Source organism: Barbus barbus (assembly GCF_936440315.1).
Source record: "Barbus barbus genome assembly, chromosome: 36".
Classification (NCBI taxonomy): Eukaryota; Metazoa; Chordata; class Actinopteri; order Cypriniformes; family Cyprinidae; genus Barbus; species Barbus barbus.
Genome location: NC_136714.1, coordinates 8,223,954 through 8,251,268, shown reverse-complemented (window position 1 = coordinate 8,251,268; position 27,315 = coordinate 8,223,954). Strand labels below are relative to the sequence as shown.

Genomic DNA, 27,315 nt, shown 5'->3' with positions numbered 1-27,315 from the left:
TCTAATTTCATAATGTGTTGTGATGAAACCTAAACTGAAAATAGCTGGAATTACCGTCAGATGGTTCAGTGGTGATGATCGGTTTTCTGAGCACACTAAATGTATACAATGTATTTAAGACGTATGAGAGCTGTTCCTTAACTGTGTGTCTTCCTAGGTGTTTTCCGAGGGCTTCACAAATTTATGGTGAGTTCTGCATAAATGTTCTTAACATTACTTATTTTAAATACTTGCCGAGTTCAATATGATGAAACCTAAACTGATAGCTGGAATTACCGTCAGATTGATCAGTGGTGATAAACGGTTTTCTGATTCGGAAAAAAACAAAACGTTTAGCTTTTGTGAAAACTACTGCAAATGACCTAAAATGAATGTTCATTCACCCAACAGATTCCGATGGAGGAGGTTTGGACAGCTTTATCCTTAATCTTCATATTCCTATGAATTTCATGTATGTTATATGCATTATTGTAACTCAAGTCCCAATAAAAGCTCTTGTTTATTCAAATATTGTGTTTGCTTCATTTATCATGTTTCTGGGGTTTGGGAAGTTCCTGACATGTTAGTACTTGAGGATCAAGAACTTTTGGATTTGCATATTGCACACCATAGAAAACATTGGTTTTAAATAAGGGGTAAGTGGCTAATAAATTGGCCATTCCCATGTGTTTTTTTTTTTTTTTTTTTTTTTTTTTTTTTTTATTGAAAGCCTCGATTAAATCTAAGACCTTAAACTATGGAAAAAATCTCACGGTGCACTGCAGTAACCAAGATACTTTGCCACAACTAACGAGTTTTGATTTCTTTATTAACTGACAAAGTGAAGTTAACGAAAATCCATTCTCCCCAAATTTACAAACACTTGGGCTGAAAGCATTTAAATTATTTGCCTTAACCAAACCGATGTCGTGTGCATAAGTGAGACGCAATGGTCAATCCACTTGCTAGTCGTCATCTTTTTCAATGTAGGGCTTTGCAGCAAAACGAGCAAGTTGCCGGGCCATATATCTCTCTCTGGCTGAATTTAAAGTTTGGTCACTGCTGCGTTTTGCAAATTTACTAGGTTTCTGTTGTGCATCACTTTTGTCCTCTGGTTCTATAGCCTTTATTTTATCATTGTCCATCTGTCTCGCGCTCGTTTTTTCCTCATCCTGGTTATTAGTTTTGCTGTCCATTTTCTGGCTTTCTCTGTCCCTCTGCTCTTGCTCTCCTTTACGGTCCCGTTCCCTGTCCTTTGGGCTGTTATCTCGTCTGTCTCTCTCTCGTTCTTTACGTTGTCCTTCTCTGTCTTTTGGACTGCTGTTTCTTCTGTCCCTGTTACTATGTTTGTCTCGGCCTCTGTCTTTTCTGTCCCTGTCTCGCTCCCTTTCTCTTCTGTGGTCCCTGCCCTCCTTTCTGTGACTCTGCTTGTCTTCTCTGTCTTTGGTCCTCTCTCTATCTTTATCCTTTGCTCTGTCCCTTTCCTTGTGACTTTTTTCTTTAATCTCTTCCCTCTCATGCTCTTGCTCATCACTATCTGAAAGAGGGGATTTTTGTCTGTATTGCCGTTTTGAGTGATTGCTGTTTGTGGTGGTCTTGGTAAATGGAGCTTTATCACTCTGGTCCTCATCGCTGTGGGATTCTGCCTCGCTTTCTCTTCGATTCACTGTGGGCTCCGGAGTCGGTGACCGTTCTGCTGCTGCAGAGCCTGCAGCTTTCTCCTCTCTAAAACAAGTCAAAGTTGATCATTAATAATTTTATTACAACTACACTGACCTACAAATAGTTTATGCATTTTAAAATGTGATATCAAATTCACTTAGGGATATAATTTGAGTATCAATGTATCTGTTTTCTCATACTATCCCCAGGTTTCACAGACCAGGCTTAAACCTAGTCCCAGACTAAAATGTAAGTCTGAGCTGCTTCAACAAAGTAACTTGCACTGACTGATCTTAAAATATATCAGTGCCTTTGTTTTGTCTCTAGATGCACACCAGTAATGTTTTTTTCTAAAGCACGTTTATAAAAATCTAATTGAACAATGGCCTAATTCTGGATTAGTCTACGCCCTGTCTGTGAAACCAGGCCTATATGAATTTAAATCTTTAATGTATAGAGCATTTTATATTTTAGCCAGGTTTGAATTGAAAAACATTTTGATGGGTTAATTGAGGGACCGTGGTCTGTTCTTTGTACGTTGATAACTCCATTAGCTGGATTTGACTGATCTTGGATTGGTTGGTTCTTCAAAGCTCATCCTGAAGTTGCTGTCATAGCACCGGTCCATAAACTTAAACCTGCTCGGGTGCAGGCTTATTTCATGTAAACAGGGTAATTTTTAAGCAGAAAAGCCGCCGCTACTTTATTATAAGAGTACCATAACTGGTCCAAGGATAATAATTTAATAATTAATTTGAAAATAATGTGTAATCTATACACAATAGAGACAGACAGTTTTACTCATTGCAATGTTTATTAGTGATAAAACACTTATGTTATAATTGTATTGGGAGTCTTACACACATGCTATACAGTTAATCTGTCGTGCATTAATTTGAGTGGCGGCAGCTATAAGGCTGCCGTGACATCCGGGTCACGGCAGCCTTTTGGGAAGTCGTGGCCTAATGGTTAGAGAGTCGGACACGTAATCGAAAGGTTGCGGGTTCGAGTCTCCGGCCGGCAGGAATTGTAGGTGGGGGCAGTGAATGTCCAGCGCTCTCTCCACCCTCAATACCACGACTGAGGTGCCCTTGAGCAAGGCACCGAACCCACAACTGCTCCCCGGGCGCCGCAGCATAAATGGCTGCCCACTGCTCCAGGTGTGTGTTCACGGTGTGTGTGTGTGTTCACTACTCACTGCTGTGTGTGTGCACTTGGATGGGTTAAACGCAGAGCACCAATTTCGAGTATGGGTCACCATACTTGACAATACCTCACGACTTTACTTATTATGGGAGTGGCTTGATAGAGCGCAGGAGATGCAGATAACTTGATCCTGACCCTTAAGAAACTTTAATGCGGTCACGTAACAAATCTGCTTCAAAGATAAAATTTAATTGCTAATGGCAACATTAAAATAAAAATGTAAAGCCTTTACAAATACTATGAATAATATAAAAAACTGTGAATAAATAATTGGGAATCGTGTAAAAAAAAAAAAAGACAAATAAATCAAAAACAGTGCACATTTCATTAATCTGTTATGACATTTATGTAGTACTGTTCGCTTGGCTGTTTCCTTATAAAGGTCCAGAAATTTGTCAAGTTTTTTGCCTGGTGTCTTTTTTAAATTATTTCATTCTGTTGCTGTCTTGCCACCAGCCAATTGCTGCATTGCTGATCGTGGTTTCAAGTATCGATACATCTGCCCTTTTCGGGACAAATGAGAACACGCAGTAATCTTGGATATTAATCTAGATATTTTAATCAAATCCGCAAATTCGTTTGAAGAACTGAATTAGCCAGAGATCAGTTCTGTTGCACTGTGGAGCTTCTGTCACTATAACAAATTCCTTGTGTGTGTAAACATACCTGGCAATAAAGCTCATTCTCATCAGTTATGATGATCAGAAGACCTGGACTCTTTCAAATCATCTCAGATACGAGGTATGAAAAACGGACCCCGGGAGTTGTGTGGATTACTTTTGGATTGCCATTTTTTTATCAGCTGTTTTAACTCTTAAGGCACCCATTCACTACAGAGGATCCATTGGTGATCCAGTGATATAATGCTAAATTTCTCTCACCTAAGGGTGAGTAACTTTTAATTTTTGGGTGAACTATTCCGGGGTGTGTAAACTTATGAACAGAACTGTACCAAAAGAACATTTATCTGTAACAGTCTGGAGCATTTAATTGGGTTTTTATGCACTTTATACTTGAAGTTCCTGCTTGTTTTGCACTTATGTATGATACACATATCTGGCTACACTGTCCAAAAAGTGTCTGTCATGCTGCTTGAAATTGCAAATCGTTATGTGTGTTCACATTTTTTTCATTCATTATCATAATCATAAAAACACTGGTTTGTAGCACAAATGGCTTTATTTTTTACTACACTTTGTTATTCTTCTAGTTACTGACCTATAGCAGATAATGAATCTAAAGTCTCACACATTCACAGGAATGTTACTTCAATCCGTGTTGCACAATAAGGTGGATATCAATCGGTAAATCACTGCCAGCATATGCCTCACCTTTGAGCACTACGATCAGGCAATGCCTCCTCTCCGACTGTCTGGTTAAGAAGATGCCTATAAAATCCACTGAGATCCTTCTGCTTCTTGACATCCAGTGCAGCTAAAAATGAAAATAAAACTAAGAATGTCCACTTTAATACTCATAACAACAATTAATTCTACTACAAGAACTCACCTTCTAACACTGCTTCCCTCTTCTCTCTCTCCAACTCCTCCTGTCTTTCTTTAAGTTTTTGGCGATAAGCTGTGGTGACAAAGGCCTCTTTATCAGCAAACATCTCGCCCTCTGCTTCCCTTTCCTTCTGGATCTTTCTCTCATCACGACGTTCCTGTTCCTTCTTCCTCTCTTCGACTGCATGGAGCAGCTGGTTAATATACTTGGGCTAAAAGAACAACAAATATGTTCATTTTGAATTTGAATTGTTGTCAAGTGCGAATTACAGTGTGCTACTATGAAAAATGACTGCAAAACATAATGCTCTAATTTAATAGCTATAAAGACTTATGAGTAAAACGTGTCTATATTGAACGAATGAATATTGTTTCAATAACAAAATTTGAAAATATACCTTTTTGTCTGTGCCACCTAGCACTTTCTTATTGCTTTCCAGCCTCTGTTTCTGAATATCATCATACACATTATCATACTCATAGACAGTGCTGTCCTCTTCAAGTGCCTTTTGCATCTCAAGACGGGTCTGAAGTGGGGAAAAAAAATATTTTCAACACCATAAAGTACATAATTATGCAACTGTTCTTGGGGTGTCTTCCATTCTTACCTGCTTCATCATCTTCTTTTTGACAGACTCCTTCTGCAAGGTCTCCCCAACTGAGGCCTACAATATAAGAGAATGCGTTTAATTACAGTGAGCTTAATTAAGTGTAGAGAAAACAACATGCAGGTTCATAGGAGCTGTCACCTCATCATCAGAATCATCTCCAAACACAGAGAGGCGGGAGAGAGGGGCAGATTTTGATGCACTCTTCCGGGGCAAAATGAGCCCAAACCTGAAATGCACATACCAAAGCATGAATACAGTTTAGTAACTATCTACTATGTGGGATCGACTCAGTTGAACACTTTCATCTTTTTTAACAAAAAAAAGCAGCCTATGCTGTTTGGCTGGTCATAGCTGGATTTAGAGACGTTTTTGCTTGGTGGCCAACCAGCTAAAAGCAGCTGAACACCAGTTTATCCAAGATGGGAGACCAGATTATACCAGCTACGTTTGAAACCAGAAGACCATTGAACCTGCGTAGGATGGTTTTAGCTTAATTTTTTTTTTTAGTGGGGGAAGGCAAGCAATGCACTGCCAATTTCATATATATAAAAAGCAACAATATTACATACAGCGAATTAGAGGTTTAGGAAAATGCAACACGTAAATAAGTTTATTTACCATTTATAATGTAGGTAACGTGATTGTATTCTCATGTGTTTTTGGGGATAGCAATATTAGCTCATTGGCTCGGACTATATTGATTAGCTCATTCTTATCAAGATACTGTTTTATAACATGCTTACACAGCCATTGTGCAATGTCCGTCGATATACACAATAAATTATTATTGTGACAATTAACTATGTCTTGTGTAATTGGACAAATGAACTATAAGTTAACGTGAGACACTTACTGTTTACCAGAGGTCGCCATCTTGCTTCGATAAATATCTGACGTATAGCAGATTCGATAACTTAAAATCGATTCAACGTCAAAACAGCAAAACTGAAACGGAAGTAATCACAATTGTGTTACACACACACACAAAAAACTATAAATATAATTTACTATTTGCATGATTATAAATGAGCCATAATGATAATAACGTCTACATTGTTATGAAAGTGCCGTTTACATATAATAAACATATAATAAAATTGACTTTTGGGAGTGTCTGTAAAACGTTTCACCAATAGCACATGTATGTTTATAACTGTGCATGAATTAAATGTTGAGATATATAAATAAAGGAATTTACAGAAATTAAATTCAAGCAAATTTAAAAATAAACAGTTAATAATTATTAAAATACAGTTCGTATGCAGTATATTTAATCTATTTCCATCAAGACAAATATTCATTGTACAATAAACAAGAAGAAACAGAACAGGCTGCCACTAGATGGTGACAATCTCTGTAATATTGCTTTAAATCACCAAGCACCACACCCCAGACAAGTTAGGATCATGCTTTTGTAAAAAAGAAAGCACACGTTTTATTCATTTAGCAAGTCTTACAGAACAAACAGTGTTACGAATATCTTAATCATATTTGTTTTCTAAAATGTAGGACCATGTACTGTATATACAGGCCTACTCTATGTCATACATGTATTACAAAGGTTGATTTGATTAAATGTTGGTCTGCTTTTTTTGTGGTTTGTGTTGGAGCTTGTAATTGAGTACAACAGTTGTTATTTCTATTATGTGTATAGACATACAAGCAGATTTAGACTACATGTCCATGATATGATTTTTGCCCATTTTAAAACAGTTTGGTTTTCTGTAAATGCACAGTATTTTTTTTTTTATTATTCCTTCTAGCATTCCTTCTATCCTTATCCCACCATTAACCCAAACTCTGTTATACCTGCTGTAATCCTAATCTCAGTTTGTCAATTCTCACTGTTAATGCCATTCAGTGAGACTTGGTTAAACAGTGGATCCATGGATGTGGTTGAATGGTTAGAGGCAAATAGAGCAAAATAAGGTAGGAGAAAGTTTCCACTAACATACTGTGTCAAATGCTTAGAGCCATGATGCAAAACTGTGTATTATCTATTCATCTTTGAAAGCATCGCATGGGCCACAAAGACCTAAGTTGCATTTTCTTTGGCATGTGTGAAACAGCAGTGTGGGAGTGGAGGTTACAAGCAAAAGAAAAGTCACAGCTTGTCTGTAAACCCATTTCCTGTCTGCACATCATCTGAGAAAACAGAGATACTGTTATGTATGTTTGTATAGCCTACATGTATATATGTATATCTTCAATTTATTTGGCCTATTCAATTAATTTATTAAGAATTCTGTCATCATTTACTCACCCTCATGTTGTTCCAAACCTGCATGAATTTCTCTATTCTGTGGAACACACAAGATGTTTTGAAGATTGTTGTTTATCAAACGTTTTTTGTTGTTGTACTCATTGACTTCCATTGTTTTTTGTCAAAACAATGACATTTTCCAAAATATCTTATTGTACATTCCACAGAATAAATAAAGTGATACAAGTTTAAAATGACATTTGATGTGAAAATGATGATTGAATGTTAATTTTGGGGTGGACTATTAATTTAATAGCAGTGGACATACATGTGATATTTTTAAAAATAGCCTAAATTATAAATAGAACCCCACTCTGGACCTTTTTTTTTTAATGGTGTTTAACTCATAAGTTCACATGCTTCTTCAGTACACACACAGTTTTTTTATAAAAAAAAAAATTATTGCTTAAACATACAAAAACACTAATTAACAACAGTCAGGAAATTCTTAATACAATTTTAAAAAAAAAGTCCAAATAGCAGCATAACAAAAAATACAGATGAACAAAATAAACATAACAGGTAAACCAACAAAGAAAAAAAATAAATACAGAAAAATAAATAATACAGTAATATAATATAAGGGGCTTAGTACACACACAGTTAACCATGGCTTGAGGCCACTGAATCTTGACAGCTGGGGTTTCCGGCGCATGCGCAGAGCAGTCGCAGAGAGGAAGCGCGACAGAGCAGTAGCAATAGACGAGCTGCGGCTGATATCCCCTGACACAATTATGTCTGTCTCGCCACCGCCAGTTTCTCTCAGGTATCCGTTTACCGGAGCCTGAATGGCGTTGGTAACTGTGCAGCGGTCGCCTACTCCAAGCGCAACCTCCAGTCCGTGTGTTTCGGTAAGTGACTCGCATCATTTTTTTCTCCGACACCTACCGCCTCGGTACTTTTGGGTTCATTTCCGCTGCTTCCTATAGTCCGTTTGTCCTCAGACGCTATAGAAATACGCATGCGTGAAATATAGCCTATATGGCTCAACAAATACTACCTGGTGAGCGTGAGACATGGGCTGTGTCTCAATCGTGGTGATTTTCTGCTAAATCTACCGGTTGTTTGCAGTGACATGCCACATTTTTGTAATAATTGCTCAAATGATTCCAAAGACTAGGCTGTGACTCAAAGCCTCTTTTTTGACAATGTATCAAATAGTTCATATTCAAATGCAAATCTGACGATGACGGTGTGATTGGTCTTCAAACAAAAGTCGCTTTGGAACCAGGAAGTAAACACAGCTGTCCCCTTAAAAATTGATCCGGTCATAGTAAACAGTAGGATAGTGAAAGGGATTATAAATGTGTAAAGCTCGACTGAATGGCAGGAGGCAGCTTCTTTGCTTAAACTAACGTGAAACAAGCATAAAACAATCAATAAAAATAGTGTCTAGCACAACACATTCAATAAATAGGTTAAGACATTAACTTTGAAAGTCATTTTTCACTCAGATTTTACTGTTTGAATTCACATGGCCTAGAGAAATGTTAGCATTTGTAGGTCATTTTGCATGTAAGGGTAAAAGGCAAGACCTATTATAATGCAATTGATTTTTTACCACAACTGAGTTGAATGACATGTCAGTGTTATCTATTCAGTTGCTGAAACTACAGCCATGATGGTGCTGGTAAAATCTGGGTCAGTATTGAGGATGAAGGTTCGGTTTCAGGTTCTAGGAACCAATATCTACTTTCACTATTCTTGAGCAGTAGGCCACTATTCTTGAGCAGTAGACACTTCAAAAAGACTTCCAACCTGTTTGATAAACGTGTTCTGTTAAGTAACCAGTAGAGAAGTATTATCTCTTAGGCACGATTCTAAGATCTTGTATCATGTGGTATCTGTGAGAAATCTCATGTGAGAGTGTTTTGTGAGTCTCCTGAAGTTTGATTTATGTGGTGCACTAAGTTAATACTATACATGCTACAAGTCTGGTCTTGGTTTGCTTTGACTATACCCTTATGTGAACTGTGCTTGTGACTAAGGTATGCATTGGATAGTCAAATTATGTTGGAGGTCTGGATTGCCAGTCATTTGCTGCTCAAAACCAAATGATTCAAACACAGATTTCATGGAGCAAAATATTTCCCTAATGCAAAACACTGAGCTTTTCATTTGTGTTTATGCAAAATCATTCCCATCTAGGGTTATCTGTCATGGGTTGCTTGAAATAATTTGTTCAGTGATAATCTGTCTTTTTGCATTCAATGTATTTCCAAACATGGCAAATCTCAGTCTTATAGATGCAATGCATTTCAAATTAGGCCTAATACTGATGCAAATCTTATTTTTTTGCCATAGAATTATTATTCCACACAAGTAGGCTGGTGGAAATTTCTTCAGTTTATGGAGCTTTTTGTGTCATGAAAAAAGCAAGCTTCTAAATATCCTGTCAGCCTTTATCATGCTATTTCTTAATATGATATCTGGAATAAAGATGCTATGCTGAACTGTTTCATTAAAATGTATTGATCACTGGCAAAAAGCTGCTTGAATTCTTGGACAGATCAATAGTAGGAGCACAGAACAGGACATTACCCAAACAAAATGTAGGAACCAGTTAATGCATTTGTTCAGGTTATGGGTTATTTTTCAGTTTATGAAGCAAGATGGGTGCTTCAGTATTTTGCGAACAAAATAATTTGTGTGCAAAACAATGCTGGGAGGTTAAGCAAATGTATTACTATGTTTATAATAAAGTAGGGGTTGTCAATGGAGTACCACAGCGGTACAGCAGGGCATCTGTCAATCTGTTAGGACCCAGTTTTACCTCAGTTTTAGTGGATGCTCTGTCTCTGCATGAACTAATTTTTATTTTTTAAAGACCCCCGTATTAAAGATAGAGTTTATGCTAATTTTAAATAGCAGTTTCATCATATTGTTTAGCCTGAGAGGTACGACCAGAGGTAGTATATTATGCTACAGATCAATACGAATAATAAATCTGTTTCCTTTTATTTATTGTTTTAAAGGAGTCTGGCAGTGGGGAAGATGACCGCCGATCTCAGCCCAGAAGGTAAGTAAACCTCATTCTGAAACCTTTCTCAAAGGAGCCTTGATGTCATAAAAACCAGTACTTATAAAGTCATAGAATGAGTCAAAGAAACTTGCCACAATAATTGTGCAGGGTTGTTTATTGCAGAATAAAAAATTTTCCCCGTTATTTTCTGGGCCTCAGATGAGATAACAATGTTACAAAAAGCTGTTCTGACAATAGATTTTAGATTTTAGACAGTAGGGCGATACATTGCTTTAATTTATTTGCAGAGAGTAAAGAAACTCTCACTTTCATGATGTCATTAAAAAGTCGAAATTATGTAACAAAATCTTTCTCTTGGGTGGTTACAATGTTACAAGATCATTTTCTCTAAAGATATTATAGCTCTATGGTATCTCTTAGCTGTGTCAGAAATCAATAGCGTCCTGACCTAAACTGAGACGTCACTTGCTCTTGTCTCATGCGCACATCATATTGTTTTCGTGGTGACATTTTAATCAGACATCCTTAAAATGTAAAAGACTAAAAGTATACTTCCATTCTTTGGCAGAGTATCGAATGTGATGGGAAGTTCTCAAATGTCAGTGCCATTAGCTATGTTTCCATCCACCTATTTTTATGCACATTTTGAAATATCACATAAAAAATCTCTGGATGGAAACACCAAGATGTGCATAAATTCTAAAAATGCGCATAAAAAATGTATGCGCACATTTGAGTAGGATAAACTTTTTAACCGATAACAAAAAAATGGTCATAAACTACGATGGAAACACATTTACCAAATACATTCCTCCATGCGCACCGAAAAAGTCATGTGACTTTGCGCTGTGAGACGGGATAACTTGACAAGCTGCGGATCAATCTCGTTCACAGCATCTATATGTTGTTATGGTCATTCTGAAATGCCTGAGCAAAGTCTGTCATCAAAGTATTTCTGTATAATTGTCTTACACGACTGCGTTCCCAAACAGCTGGCATCCACCTCTGAAAGCAATGACTGCATTCATTGTGTTTCGTCTGCTTGCTCTGAGGCGCAAGTAATTTATCTATATATATGATGATTATTATATTGAGTGGCTTCTTCTAGTTTTCTTCTAGTGCCAGTTTACCAGGAAGTGATGATTTTGTTGTCTTTGACTCATTGCATGGAAACGGTGCTTTATTCGCAAATGTTTTATGCGATATTCCAGTTTTGCGCATAAGTTTAATTTGAATCTTTGGATGGAAACATAGCTATTAGATATCAGACATGCTGTAAGTTGACAGATCATTGCAGTGCAGCTCTAATTTCAATGGACATTATCATCATGATAGCTGTGACATCAAATGAGTCCTGCTTTGAGATCCAGTGATTTTTGTCAAGTTTGACAGTTTTTTTTCGACAACTTGGTGTGGTCTTTTCTCTTTTGTTGGCTTATCACAGAGAACAAACTAGTTCAGCCAGTTTTGCCTTTACTCAGGTTTCCGTAAAAGTTGTTGATTTAGAGCTTCTGCTTCCCGCAATATTTCCCATTTCTTTCATAGTCAGCAATAATATATCAAAACACTATATGATTTAGCTCCAACCTGTGTGTGCATGCATACTTACATCACTGTAAAAATGGCAATTATTCCACTTAATATAGTAGTAGAATATATTTTGGGTAATATATAGGTTTGACTAAAGCTGACACAAAACCAAACCACTGGAGTTTTATAAAAAATTTGGCCTTGTTGGTTCATCAACATAATTATTTCTGTGAATGTCAGTATATGTCTTACAAGGCATAAAAAACTATTTTTCTGTCTGGAGGTACTTGAAACAGGCCAGAATATTCTGTTTTTTGAAGAATGGGACTGCAAGCAATGTCTTTTCACTGTAATCGTTTTATTAGTCATAGCCGAAGGGTACCAGAAGGGTGTGTAGAGTTGCATTTACATCAAGTCAAAACAGAGATGGAGATGGCTGTTTGTGTTTGCGGTATTGCAGAGATTAGTCAAGTACATTCATGATCTAGCATATAATGTATTTGCAAAGGTGCAAATCAGCTTATACTAATTATTATATTTTTTTTTATAGATTTACTTTGAGAATCTTGTACTTACTTGTCTCTAAGCAGGAAACCTTAGACTGGTCCGAAGAAAAATAAGACTTGTTTAAGCAAGACTGAGAAGCTGTGTTAAAAAGGTTTTAGAAGAGAATTTTTTTCCCTAAAGATAAAAAAAAAAAACATCTTCAATTGCAGAATTGAGTATTTAATTGGAATTGTCAGTCAACACATATACTGAGTAAATCAAGCTTTTTCTGTAAGAAAATAGATTATGTTCTAGGTCACCTTCGCTTGTGCCTGTCTCCTTTTAGTGGAATTTTTATAAGAAATTAATACTTTTATTTAGCAAGGATGCATTTAATTGGTCAAAAGTGACAGTAAAGACATTTATAATGTTACAAAAAATGTAATCAAATTTCAGTCTTATTTTTCAGTATATTTCAATGAAATGCTGTTTTAAAAAAATAAAATACCTGTTTTCAAAATTTGATGATAATTAGTAACGTTTCTTGAGCATAGAATGATCACTGAAGACTGCTGAACATTCAGCTTGCCATCACATGTCATTACATTTTAAAACAGAAAACATTCTTTACATTTTTTTTTTTTTTTAATGTTGATTTAGTTGATTTTGTAAATTGTAATATATTCCCTTTTTTGGTCAAATAAATGCAGCCTTTGTTAACATAAGAGCATTCTTTTAAAAACATTCAAACATTTTACAGATTATAAACATTTAAACAGTGGTGTACAAAGTCATTCATAATTTGTTTTTTTTTTAGATTTCTCTCCTTTGTGGATTGCAGAAATGAATTTTTAGAAATCAGTTTTTATTTATATTTGTAATAATTTGTTATTTCAGGTGTATAAATAGAAACTTTCTTCTGTGTAAAATACATATCGACACAGAGTCAGTCACGTGTGTTCTGATAACATGCTGTAGCCTTTAGTAGAATAGCCTTTTTATGGTTTGGTGCTATTGAAGATTTTTCTTGTATGAACAGCTGTGTTTTATATGTACTACTGATAACATTCCCACAATTTCTGACAAATCCCCTCCACACACACCATACAAATTGTGCAAACAAAGATGTCTCAGGGTTTTTTAGGGGCGTTTTTTCACTAACATAACTGCTGTATGCAAAATAAATAGACTGATTCCTTTACAGTAAAGCAGTGGGCCAAAGTCAGCCCATGATGACCGTGATTTGGATAAAGAATCAACTTAATTAAATTAGGCATGGGCCATAATAGTAAAGTTGACTAGTTTCTTGTTTTTGCATAAATCCCTCTCAGAAAAGTTATCCCTTTTAAAAAACATTGCTGCTAAAGCCATACATGCAAACAGTCATCTTTGGCTGTTGCAATGTCTTGCAACATACATTCAATTTGTGAACAATTTTCTTTAAACATAAGAACACATACTGTGTGAAAAAAATAATTAATAGTATAATTTTTCTCTTTGATAAAAAGTGAAAACGGGTCCCACAGACCATACAAAGGTATACTTAAACAACTTATATTACACCAGACAACTTATATTAACAAAGGTGGCAAATGTGTATCTACATGACAAATGCTATTGCTTTTGATATTGTTAGATGGCAATGTCACTTTGTAAAGAAACACTTTGTGTCTGCGCACATATACAGTGGGGCAAATAAGTATTTGATACACTGCAGATTTTTCAAGTTTTCCCACTTACAAAGAATGGAGAGATCTGTCATTTGCATCGTAGGTACACCTCAACTGTGAGAGATAGAATATAAAAATAAAATCCAGAAAATCACATTGTATGATTTTTGAATAATGAATTTCCATTTTATTGCATGAAATAAGTATGATACAATAGAAAAATAGAACTTTATATTTGGTACAGAAACCTTTGTTTACAATTACTGAGGTCAGATGTTTCCTGTAGTTCTTCACCAGGTTTGCACACACTGCAGCAGGGATTTTGGCCCACTCCTCCATACAGGTCTTCTCCAGATCTTTCAGGTTTTGGGGCTGTCGCTGGGCAACACAGAGTTTCAGCTCCCTCCATAGATTTTCTATTGGGTTCAGGTCGGGAGACTGGCTAGGCCACCCCAGGACCTTGAAATGCTTCTTACAGAGCCACTCCTTAGTTGCCCTTACTGTGTGTTTGGGGTCATTGTCATGCTGGAAGACCCAGCCACGACCCATCTTCAATGCTCTTACTGAGGGAAGGAGGTTGTTGCCCAAAATCTCGCGATACTTGGCCCCATCCATCCTCCCCTCAATACGGTGCAGTCGTCCTGTCTGCTTTGCAGAAAAGCACCCCAAAGCATGATGTTTCCACCCCCATGGTCGGGATGGTGTTCTTGGGATTGTACTCATCCTCCTTCTTCCTCCAAACACGGCGAGTGGAGTTTATACCAAAAAGTTCTATTTTGGTCTCATCTGACCACATGACTTTCTCCCCTGCCTCCTCTGGATCATCCAGATGGTCTTTGGCAAACTTCAGACGGGCCTGGACATGTGCTGGCTTGAGCAGGGGGACTTTGCGCGCGCTGCAGGATTTTAATCCATGACGGTGTAGTGTTTTACTAATAGGGCTGGGTATCGTTCAAAAATGTTCGATACCGATACCGATACCTTGAGTTCGATACCGGTTCCTGAACGATACTTTTTTCGATACCAATTTTATGAAAACAGTTTTAACAAGATTACATTATCTCAAAAAGCTTTGGTTTTATTTTTTTCAGCTTGTTGACATGTATACAGACTCAAAGACTCATCTCCTGAGCCACTGCACAAAGGAACAAAATATAGCCAACACAAAACAGTACAAATTATTTTAATAAAGCTCAAATAGTTTTCAGTTTACACTAGTGCGTGCTCGTTTTAAAACGCATAGCTCAGACAGAATCATCATTTCTATTAATTTATTCTAGGTTGTTAAAGACTTCAAGAAATTTAAAATCTTTATCCACTTTCATAAGTGGATGTTTTATTTTCTTTCACAATATGTTTTAATGTTATTAAATTCTATGTTGTAGTATGTCTAATTATTTGAATGCATAAAAACTAAGTTTATTCAAATTTATTCTTAAAACAGCCTTATGAAATGTTTTATTTTCCTCAGAAATTCTGTGTTCTGTATCTGGTTTCCAAATGAAGGCATAAAACATTAATTTAATTTTTCTTTTAAATTATTGAAAAGAAAACATTATTTATTTTGGCAAACAAAATTTTACTATTAAAATTAAAACATGGAAGAAATGTTGTGTGATCATTAATTAAAAAAATAAGAGTTTTAATCATTTTAATAGTAGCCTAGTAGTAGCAGTATGTACACTCTGCTGAACAATATTAATATATTTCTGCCGCAGTGTCTTCCAAGTTAAACCGAACTTATATTTTGACGGGTTTCCGGGAATACCTTTACAGTTCTGTGTGTATATGATATGACGCAAGTTTTAAAATGCTCATGAAGTGACTCTCAGAGCAGTTCTAGAGCTGTTGTTCATGTGTTTATGTCCTCATTTAGTGAGACGGCAGACGCTGAAATGTCACACGAGCTTCAGTCTGTGTCAAGTAAGCGAAACTGCGCGATATAGAGAGCAGACTGCTCCGTACGCTTTCGAATTGCTCTCGCGGATGTCAAACACTGATCAATCAGCACCGCGTCACTTCTAGTCAAACACACCTAGTGCTGCAGGCTTATTGGCTCACTGACGTTAATGAGATTAACCCCTTAGGTATCGAAATTTGGTACCGAACGACAAGACGTTTTTCGATACTCGGTGGTATCGAGGCAATTCGGTCGGTGCCTAAAGAGTATCGAACTCGATACCCAGCCCTAGTTACTAATGTAACCATTGAGACTGTGGTCCCAGCTCTCTTCAGGTCATTGACCAGGTTCTCCCGTGTAGTTCTAGGCTGATCCCTCACCTTTCTCAGGATCATTGATACTCCACGAGGTGAGATCTTGCATGGAGCCCCAGTCCGAGGGAGATTGACAGTCATCTTGAATTTCTTCCATTTTCTAATAATTGCGCCAACAGTTGTTGCCTTCTCACCAGGCTTTTTGCCTATTGTCCTGTAGCCCATCCTAGCCTTGTGCAGGTCTACAGTTTTGTCCCTAGTGTCCTTAGACAGCTCTTTGGTCTTGCCCATAGTGGAGAGGTTGGAGTCTGATTGACTGAGTGTGTGAACGGGTGTCTTTTATACAGGTAACGAGTTCAAACAGGTGCAATTAATACAGGTAATGAGTGGAGGATAGGAGGGCTTCTTAAAGACAAACTAACAGGTCTGTGAGAGCCAGAATTCTTGCTGGTTGGTAGGTGATCAAATACTTATTTCTTGCAATAAAATGGAAGTTAATTATTTAAAAATCATACAATGTGATTTTCTGGATTTTGAAACATCGACAGTGTATCAAATACTTATTTGCCCCACTGTAAATAACTAATTTCCCATGATAACTTAGCATAAAAATGACCATGAAAGGGTGTGTTATATTAGGCTACGTTTTTATATCCATAACAAAAGCATTACTTGGTTCTTTAGATACATTTTAGATACATTGGTCATCCAAAATGACCAAGATGGTGCCGAGCAGGGCAGCCGTGTTGCGAGCTCCGAGAAAACTCTGCAGTTTTTCTTATGTTTTATTTGTTATTTTGTTGTTTTACGTGTTGGATGTTGTTAGTATAACTGTCTAAGATAGACACACGCTTTTAAACATTGGTTCCTTTGTCGCGCAACGCAAACCGGACTTTACAGCGACCCTTACAGACACCGCATCAGAGCCCTTTGTCTGGGCTGCACGATAGCGACCGAGGACACGCCGCCGGAAAAGGGGGAAGAGGGCCGGCATCCTTGTCAGACTCAGACGCCGTTCCCTCCGACCTCCTCTCCCAACCATTTTGCTGGCTAACGTTCAGTCACTGGACAACAAACTCTGTGAACTGCGGGCACGCATCTCATATTAACGGGAAACAAGGGACTGCTGCATTGTTTGCCTCACAGAAACCTGGATGTCTGCAGCGGTTCCAGACTCAGCCATCGAGCTTACGGGGTTCTCCGTGCACCGCTCGGACAGAACGAAAGAGCTCACAGGGAAAAGCAGAGGTGGGGGCGTCTGTTTCTTTATCAACAACTCGTGGTGTGATGAAAGGAACCTACACTCTATTAAATCCTCCTGCTCCCCTGATCTGGAATTTCATATGCTTCTGTGTCAACCATTCTGGCTACCGAGGGAATTTACAACAATCATAATCACAGCTTTTTACATTCCCCCTCAAGCCAACACAGACCAGGCACTCAAGGAACTGCATAGGAATATAAGTGAGCAGGAAACCGCGTACCCAGATGCAGCGTTTATTGTTGCAGGGGACTTTAACAAAGCCAACTTCAGAACAATAGCTCCAAAATACTTCCAACACATCACCATCAATATGCGTGGTGATCGTGTACTTGACCACTGCTACTCTCCTTTCCGGGACGCCTACAAATCGCTCCCCCGCCCACCTTTCAGCAAATCGGATCACTCTTCCGTTGTGCTCCTGCCTGCTTATAGGCAGAAACTGAAACGAGAAGCACCCGCCCTCAGGACAATTCAATGCTGGTCGGACCACTCAGACGCTATACTATAGGACTGTTTTGATCACGTGGACTGGGACATGTTCCGGGCAGCCTCTGATGACGACATAGAGGCGTACTCAGATACTGTAACGTGTTTCATCAGGAAGTGTGTAGAGGACGTAGTACCGACAAAAACAATCCGCATCTACCCCAACCAAAAACCGTGGATTAACAGCGATGTTCGAGCAGCCGTCGCAGACATCTGCCTTTTTAAATCCGGTAACTGACGATCACAAACAAACCAGTTACGATCTCAGGAAATCAATCAAAACCACCAAAAGACAATAGAAAAACATAGTTGAAGAACAATTCAACACCAGCAACACAAGAAGCATGTGGCAGGGTATCAATAACATCACCGATTTCAAAGGGAATATACCAGCTACTGTGAACATTGCCGCCTCTCTACCGGACGAGCATAATAATTTTTATGCTCGTTTCGAGGCTCACAACACCACCCACACAGAGAGCGCTCCCGCGGCTGTAGCAGAAGAGGTGAGTGCACTTTCCATTTCCGTCGCAGATGTAACCCGATACTTCCGACTGGTGAATATCCGCAAGGCTGTGGGTCCTGATGGCATCCCAGGCCGTGTGCTCCGAGCATGCGCATTCCAACTAGCCGGGGTTTTCACAGACATTTTTAACCTTTCTGTCTGTGGTTCCCTCATGCTTCAAAAAATCCACCATTGTGCCCATACCAAAGAAAAATAAAATTACATGCTTGAATGACCGGAGGCCCGTTGCTCTGACACCCATCTTCAGCAAGTGCTTGGAGAAACTCATCAGAGACTACATCTGCTCTGTGCTGCCTGTCTCACTGGATCTGCTACAATTTGCATATCGCAGCAACTGTTCCACAGACGATGCTATTGCCTTTACCTTGCACACTACTCTCTCCCACCTGGAAAACACCTATGTGAGAATGCTGTTTGTGGACTACAGTTCAGCAATTAATACCATAGTGCCTGCCACACTGGTTGAGAAGCTCCAGACTCTGGGACTAAACGGATCTCTGTGCAGCTGGATCCTGGACTTGCTGACAGGCAGATGTCAGGTGGTCAGAATGGGCAACAGCACTTCATCCCCACTGACCCTCAACACTGGTGCTCATGTACTCCCTGTACACACATGACTGTACAGCCACATACAGCTCCAACGTCATCGTCAAATTTGCTGACGACACAACGGTGATAGGCCTGATCACTGACAACGATGAGACGGCCTACAGGAGGTGAGAACCCTGACTAAATGGTGTCAAGAGAATCACCTCTCACTCAACATCGACAAGACCAAGGAGCTGGTGGTGGATTTCAGGAGACAGAGCAGAGAACACACACCCATCACAATCGACATGACACCTGTAGAGCGGGTAAACAGCTTTAAGTTCCTCGCCGTTCACATCACTGAGGATCTCACATGGTTCGCTCACACAGATGCAGTGCTGAAGAAGACACATCAACGCCTCTTCTTCCTGAGACGGCTGAGGAAGTTTGGAATGAGCCCCAGCATCCTCAGATCATTCTACACCTGCACTGTGGAGAGCATCCTGACCGGCTGCATCACCGCCTGGTTTGGAAACAGCACTGCTGGCAACCGTAAAGCTCTGCAAAGGGTCGTGCGAATTGCCCGTCACATTGTTGGAGGTGAGCTTCCCTCCCTCCAGGACATCTACGCCAGGCGGTGTATAAGGAAAGCCCAGAGGATCATCAATGACTCCAGCCACCTGTCCCACACACTGCTCTCTCTGCTGCCCTCAGGAAGACGTCTCCACAGCATCCGATCCCGCACTAGCCGACTGAGGGATAGCTTTTTTCCTCAGGCTATCAGGCTAATGAACAGTCAGAACTAATACACCCTACAGCATACTCCCACCTTACGGTATGCCACGCACTGCACTTTAATTCCAATACAGTTCAAACTGGACTACCAGTACACACTACACTAATACAACAATCTTTTTGCTACCACTGGATACCATCCAATGCACATCAATGACATTTGTGTATCCAGCTTATGTATAATCTGCTGCATCTTCGCATATTATTGTGTGTATATATGTGTGCATACAGTGTATAATGTATATTGATGACTGTATGTCTAATAGTACACTGTGTGTACTGAGTATATGTATGTGTATATTACACATTGTCATCTGTATAAGTCTGTAAGTATGTATGGTAATGTTTATATGTAAATTGTTTCTGCACTGTCTGGAGCACACTCTCAAGAATTTCACCAGTTTGTCCATGTCCCTTGAATTGGTTGTCCACTCTGTTGTATTGGGAAATCTGCCCATTTAAGAAAAGGCAATCCCCTTTAGTGGCATCAGGACGACAGATTTTTTGTCTCTTCAGTGGCGGGAACTTCTACCGCTTTGGTGAATAAGTTGGTGACTTTTCAATTGACAAATTTCTTCTTATGAGTTTGCTTACCTGCTTTTCCCAAGCTTAACATGTCCACCCTGTCTGCATAAAATATGCCAGAAGTGATTAGAATACAGTATTTTCAAAATATGTAAGTTTAAATATACCAAATTCTCTTCAACATCCAGACTAAATATTTAGCTAGTGACAGTTTGTTGTAAACTAATATGCTAATTGAAGCTCAAAATGTCCACCCTGTCGGCCATTTAGACTCGATTAAGTGGACAGATGCATGACAGTACTCTCGCGGTACTTTGATGTCATACGCTGATCGTCTGCACGGTGCTGCCCCAAGTCAAACACACCTATACATTTCGCCCTCTGTTAGAATTACAAAGCGCTAACTTCTCCCCACCACCTCTTAGGAAAATATTAAATAATTAAATAAAAATCGATTCTGAGGTAAACCAATCGATTTTTAAATCCTTTTAAAAAGAATCGCAATAGTTAGGTGAATCAATGTTTTTTTTCTCCCACCCCTAATAATTATTTAAAAAACAATGTGTGGGAGCTCAGGTAATATGTTTCTACAGTACTTGAGTGTCTTCTATTTATGATATGACATAAAGACCAAAAGTTTTGAGTATTTTGAGGGTTGAAAGGCACTCAATGGTGACATTGACCCAAATAATGCTTTGCTAGTAATTTTATTTTATTTATTTATTTATTTGTTTTTGTTTGTTTATACAAGCTTCACTGAGAAAAGCGGTATTTGTGTTTTGTTGGCCCTAGCAACCGGTACTGGTTTAAATACATTGCCATAGCACATTGTCACATGACTGTCAACCTAAATGTTTACACAGGCCTTGTGTTTCACCTTTGGTTTAGGATTTCAGTAGCTTAGTCGGTCACAACAGGGGAAACTGGGTAGTACAAAGGGCGAGTGCGACCCATGGGAAAAGACCCATCCTGTTCCCTACCAAGGGCTCCCATGATTGCAATCATTACCAAGGGAAATTCCATCATCTTTCCTGTGTTACCTGAAAATAGGACAGCCTCGATCGAACAAACACACATATAGAGCTAATAGTTTGTTTAAAAGCACTTACTGCAGTTTCCTCACTTTTATTTCTAGCTTCCCCCCATTGTATAGCTGTGTTTCAGTGTGTAGGGCTCATGTTGTGGGAAGCTATTATCATTCTGTGTTTTTCTCACATCAAATATGCTTTGTTGTTGGAGATGCATTACATGGTCCCTAGTCCCATGTATTTATTTAGACTAATTCAAATGCAGTTTAGACTGTAGACACAGACTACAGATTTTATGATTTCCTCAGCTCATTTTAGGTTTATCACAGGTCGTACCAACTACTGTAATGATTCTGTTAAACTTATTAATAGTCATTTTGCAAATTACTTTAAAAAGACTTGTCTTAAAATACTTTGTCATGCAAATATTGAAAATGTTTCAGTTTTTGTTATATTGTAATCAGTTTCCCAAAAGCTCTAAATCCAGTTCACTTGTTTACTCTGTGGGTTGATAAGGAGTCTGCTGTCCACCAGAGCACATGTGTCCTGACTCCACCCACTATCTCAGTGTCTGCCTGTATTTACTCGCAGAGCAGATGGATACACCAGAGATCCGAACTAAGAGAGTCAAAACAAAACACTAGCTAATACATGTAGTTTTTAATGAGTTACCGCTGAATTTGCTCTGAATACATTTATCCAGAGGTACTTGAGTAGTTGCCCATGTGTTTTAATCGTTTCGTCAGCATGTGGTAAAAGGATGAGAAAGCTCCAGTAAGGGTTCACCACTTTCTGACATAAAAGATGATTTTAGGTGATTTGGCGACTGCTTTAAGCACCGCCACAGAATGCCTGTCTACACACAATGGAATACAAATACTGCTGCAGAGCGAATTAATGTACCAGGACAACATCAATCAGTTGTAAGTTTATCAAAGTCTTTTTCTTTTCTCTTTTCTTTTATCTTGCACAATTCAAAGTCCCTTTATCTTCCTTATTTTCTCTAATAATTTCTCTTTTTAATTTGTTTTGGTTATTTTGAGAGTTCTTTTCTTATTTAATTTTAATTTAATATTTTATTAATTTCAGTTCTTTTTCTCTCTTTTTTTACTCTCACACGCACTGATTCCAAAGTTCAGTTATATTGCTACTGTTATTTATTTACTGTTACTTCCTGCACTGCAGGATGTTCAGTTTATCAAGGAACTAAATATAAACTATATTTAGATGATTTTTCAATCTGAGAAGCCTGTTACATGTATGTTGCGTATGTTGTGTGACATGGTGAATGAGGCAGTCGAAACAAACAAAGTATAGTCTTGCACCTTACATCACTCCTACGCCATCTTCCTGTCCTCAGTAAACAGGAAGTCCTTGCCACACACGTTTTTATCATTATGCAAAAACAAAACATTCATTCCGTTTAAGCATACTGCAGACCACACAGCTCTGTTTAAGTGTGGGAAAAAATCTTAATTTTGAGCAATGTTTGTATATATGAAAATAAGGATAGCATTGTTGCAAAGTGTGATCTGTGGCCTTTTTTGTCTTTACATACATAATGTTATTAAGCAGTTATATGTACAGAAACCCTCTCAGAAACATTCTTTTGAATATGCAGACTGTCTTGATTCATGTAAATCAACGAGATCAAAATTGATTCAGAAATCTGCGGGGCTGCTTTCTATAATGACTTACTCTTGATGCTGTCAATGCACACACATTGATGAAGTGTTTGGTTCACCATTAGGCGTTTGTCATCTCGTCTTTCTTTCTTTCCCCTCCCTTTTCCTGCTGTAACACACAAACCACTGCTTAAATGAAACCATGTGTGTTAATATTTCATCGTACAGTGCGAGCAGACAGATGCCCGCAGATTGAAGTGTGGTTGGACGGTTCTTGACCCCTGTCAAACTGCCACTTTATTTGTGTGCTGTTCTGAGCTTGTTAGTTACTGTGGTGGGCATTCACGGAATAGTTTGCACATTTAAAAAATTGTTTTCCAGGGTAGAAGGATTTTGGGGATTTAACTGGGAACTTCCTCATTGAATCTATTCAGATTGTTCACTCACTCTCTGAACCACAGGTTATGATGTTCCACTCAAAATAAGCCAAGAATCGTTACTGTGTTTGGTTCCTTTTTGAAGCCAATATTTCATCAATATAATTCACTGTCCTGCTGTTAAAAACCTGTATACCTCTATTTCTTCCATGAATTATGAAAGTAAAACTTTTTTGTCCATATAATGAAAGTGGGAGAAAGCTGTCCAGCTCCAAAATATTTTTTTTTATTATTATTTTGATTGTTTTGTATTCTAGTTTGCTGAAGCCATTCACTAAGTTTGTGTGATGAACAATCAGAAATTTAAAGACCTCAAAATGTTTTATCAAAACGTCACAACTTGATCTTCTGGTGAAACAACAGATCACATTTATATCTGCCTCCATCCAATCAACAACACCAATGGACGTTAGATTGAAGCAAGACCCCGATCCAATCTTTTTTCTTTTTGATAATCTGTTTTACTTGACAGAGTATAGAAGAAAAGTACGTATAATATTAAATCACAAATAAATCACACACAAACTATCCTGTTCGATTACTGACTGGTTCATATGACAAAATGTTGTTAAAATACATATTCATAGTACAGTTTGAGTTTTGTTCTAATAAATAGTCATTTATGTATTGTTTATATTTATATATATATTTTTTTTTTTACTTAACATTAAATTAATGTGTGTGTGTACATATGTATACATATGTAAAATATATTTTTAATGCCAAAAAATTGGATTTAGAAAGCTCTTAGGCCAAATATGCTGCAAAAGCTAAATCTTTTAAGAAAAAATCCTTTATAGTAGTTATAAAAAATAACGTAACAGGTTCATGATTAACAACAGATCATTAAAGAGATGCGACAGACTTTAGACACACAGTCACATGTACATACTCCCATAATACTTCATTCTCACACTTTCAAGCCAACCTACAATAACACCCTTATAAAAAGGCATATGGTTACGCACATGACTCAAAACAACAGGCACACATTCACTAAATGAATCCGTGCCTCTCTCACTTCTCTGTTCTCTCTGCTATTCACACTCGCTCTTGTTTTAAAGTCTGCATAGTCTGAATGTCATGGATTGGAGGGAGATATGTTGCATGGGATTATTCAAAGAACAGAAACTCGCACACACAGATCCCCCAGCTGTCGCAGTGATGGGGAACAGAGTGTTCTTGTTTGCGTCCTGCACAGAGAGTTCGGTGTGTGAGCTAATGCCCTCAAAAAGGAGTCCTCCCATATTCCCCTACTGAACTCAATGTCTCATGTTCCACTCTGGATGTAAAACCCATCAGAATTCATAGAAAAGATAGAAATAACACAGTTTCTTTCACATAATAGACGGTTAAGATGGATGTCTTCCTCTCATGGAGGCAACTACTTTTTAAATTTCACAAAATAACCTCTGAGAAATGCACCAAAATAAGTTTAAGCATTTGTTTTTCTGTTCTGTCGATTTTTAGGTTCTGTCTCTTAATTTGAACTTGGTTTTAATGTGTTTTGCTGACATCATACCATTGTGGTCATATAGCAACATTTGCATGTGCAAGCACTCTTCAAAAAAATGTAACACACATTTGTATTGCAAAATATTACAGTGGAAATTATGTAAAGATAGTAACAGAAAAAAACAAAGCTCAAAATGCATACGCCACCATTCAAAAGTTTGGGGTCCATAATATATATATACATATATATATATATATATATTATGGACCCCATAATTGTTATATATATATATATATATATATATATATATATATATATATATATATATATATATATATATTGTAATGTTTTTAAAAGTGAAATGAAAAATGATCTAAATATCTTACACAAAAATACAGTAGAAACAGTCATTTTGTCAAAAAATGATTGCAATTTAAAATAACTGTTGTCTATTTTGATATGTTGTAATTGTTGCATTGTGTCACATGATCATTCATAAATCAAACACATATATTGAAGAATTTTTTATTATTATGAATGTTGAAAACAGTTGTGCTGCTTAATATTTTTGTTTAAACTGTACTTTTTCTGTATTCTTTGATAAATAGAAATATAAAAGAATATTTATTTTAAATAAAAAAACATGCTGACCCCAGACTTGTGTACATATAGCGTATATTTGAATATATATACATTTATTTCAATTTCTCTCTCTTTCTCTGTCCTCAGCATCAGTGAAAGCTTCCTAACAGTAAAAGGTGCTGCCCTTTTCCTTCCACGTGGGAATGGCTCCTCTTCCTCCTCCTGCTCCTCCAGAATCACAGCACAGCGCAGCAAACATGCAGGTAAGGGCATTTGTTAGACAACGTGCAAAATAGGCAATAAAAAGAATGTGAATATTAATATTTAATGAACGATTTGAACTTTTGGAGCAGGGGACCTTCAGCAGCACCTGCAGACAATGTTCACATTACTGCGGCCAGAGGACAACATCCGTCTGGTGAGCACCACACACACACACACACACACACACACACAGTAACTAGCTCAACCTAGTGAGCTGTCTATGGAGGGCACATTTTTGGGCACAGTTTGGCCAAAATCAGTCCACACTACATTGAATCCTTCACATACAAGAAGAATCCAAAATGAGGAAAATGTAAATCATAGCATAAAAAGTAAAAAGGCTTATCTAAAATACTTACTTTTACTGAATTAACTTTCTACTCGTCCTGCAGGCTGTGCGGTTGGAGAGCGCTTTCCCACAGAGCACCCGTTACATGGTGGTGGTCTCCACTAATGGCAGACAGGACACAGAAGAGAGCGTGGTGCTGGGCATGGATTTCAGCCCCTCTGACAGGTTTGCATGTGCTGCTTCTTGTACTGTTAAGTTAAACCAATCAAATATAGTAACAACAAATAATTATATTTTGTGTTCTTTGCAGTTCCTTCTCCATAGGCATGGTACTTCCTTTGTGGAGTGACACACTGATCCACCTGGATGGTGACGGGTAGGTGTGGCAAATCTGTTAAAAACAGACACATCTGATTCTCCTGCAGGTAGTTCAGAGAGTGTTTCACCCCTTTATTTTCTTCACAGGGGGTTCAGTGTGTCTACAGATAACAAGATACACATATTCAAGCCTGTATCAGTCCAAGCCATGTGGTGGGTGCCTTTCCCTTTTTTCCTGAGATTCATTAAATATATATTTATATATAAATATATATTTTTTTTTTTCTGTCGGACATTTTCAGTTGCAGAAATTTTTACTGAAAAGTATTATTATTACGTTTCATTCTGTCATTTAATCAAATACAGTTACATATATTTTTTAAAATAGTCATAGTCAAAAAAGTCATTTGCCCTCTATTTTTTGAAGAATTGTATTGTTCCACTAATTTATTCATGTTTTGTTACATATTTTATTATTTTTATTTTCATAAAAACAAACTGTATGCATTTATGGTTAAAACATTTATTATAATTATTTTATAATTCAATTATATATTTAAAAATAAATAAATGATCAATATATGAGAGTTTATTGTCATTGAATTGTTAAATCAGTTGACCCTAGTTTCATGTTATTTATCATCCCTAGGCTGTTAATTTGTTGCCTTTAAGGTTTTGATCTAATATTGATGCTGGGGCATTAAAGGCTGATATTGTTCCAAAGAAGCAATTTTAGAATCAGTCCAACCCTGATATGGTGGCATGTTTTGAGATGGAGCACCTTTTTCTCTCAGGTCTGCCCTGCAATCTCTTCATAAGGCCTGTGAAGTGGCCCGCTGTCATAACTACTTCCCAGGCAGCCTCTTCCTGACCTGGGTGAGTTACTACCAGAGCCAGGTGTCTTCAGATCAGGCCCGCATCAATGAGTGGAACGCCATGCAGGACGTGGAGTCCTACCGAGCAGACTCGCCTGTGCTCTTCTCTGAAGTGTGAGTGCTAATTTGTAAATGGTCCTGCAGTTTGAGCACACTGAAGCAATTTTGATGTATCATGGAACTTTATATTTTAGAACAAGACACTTTC

The 27,315-nt window shown here is 37.8% G+C and overlaps 2 protein-coding genes across 4 annotated transcripts in view; one reads left to right on the top strand and one right to left on the bottom strand.

The window, feature by feature from the left end:
* Positions 1-704: 704 nt before the first annotated feature.
* LOC306856428 (uncharacterized protein) lies at positions 705-5,919 on the bottom strand. 2 transcript variants are annotated; one of them, XM_079395721.1, is made up of 7 exons: positions 5,817-5,919; positions 5,102-5,189; positions 4,961-5,017; positions 4,751-4,879; positions 4,357-4,564; positions 4,179-4,281; positions 705-1,704 (listed from the first exon to the last, which is right to left on the bottom strand). In XM_079395721.1, exons 1-7 carry the CDS (start codon positions 5,834-5,836, stop codon positions 945-947), a joined length of 1,365 nt encoding a protein of 454 aa, XP_079251847.1. In that variant the 5' UTR covers positions 5,837-5,919; the 3' UTR covers positions 705-944. The 2 variants fall into 2 exon arrangements, with proteins under 2 accessions (XP_079251847.1, XP_079251846.1); XM_079395720.1 differs by having other exon boundaries at positions 4,179-4,299; positions 5,817-5,856.
* Positions 5,920-7,885: 1,966 nt separating this feature from the next.
* LOC306856120 (uncharacterized protein) overlaps positions 7,886-27,315 on the top strand; it is a 28,439-nt gene continuing 9,009 nt past the window's right edge. The window contains exons 1-8 of one of the 2 annotated variants that reach the window (XM_079395146.1): positions 7,886-8,077; positions 10,202-10,245; positions 25,509-25,624; positions 25,715-25,779; positions 26,018-26,139; positions 26,225-26,290; positions 26,380-26,445; positions 27,027-27,221. In XM_079395146.1, coding sequence (XP_079251272.1) covers positions 8,015-8,077; positions 10,202-10,245; positions 25,509-25,624; positions 25,715-25,779; positions 26,018-26,139; positions 26,225-26,290; positions 26,380-26,445; positions 27,027-27,221 — 737 coding nt within the window. In that variant the 5' untranslated portion in view covers positions 7,886-8,014. Of the gene's footprint in view, positions 8,078-10,201; positions 10,246-21,850; positions 22,185-25,508; positions 25,625-25,714; positions 25,780-26,017; positions 26,140-26,224; positions 26,291-26,379; positions 26,446-27,026; positions 27,222-27,315 lie in introns of those variants that run through there. The other variant, XM_079395147.1, reaches the window with a different exon arrangement.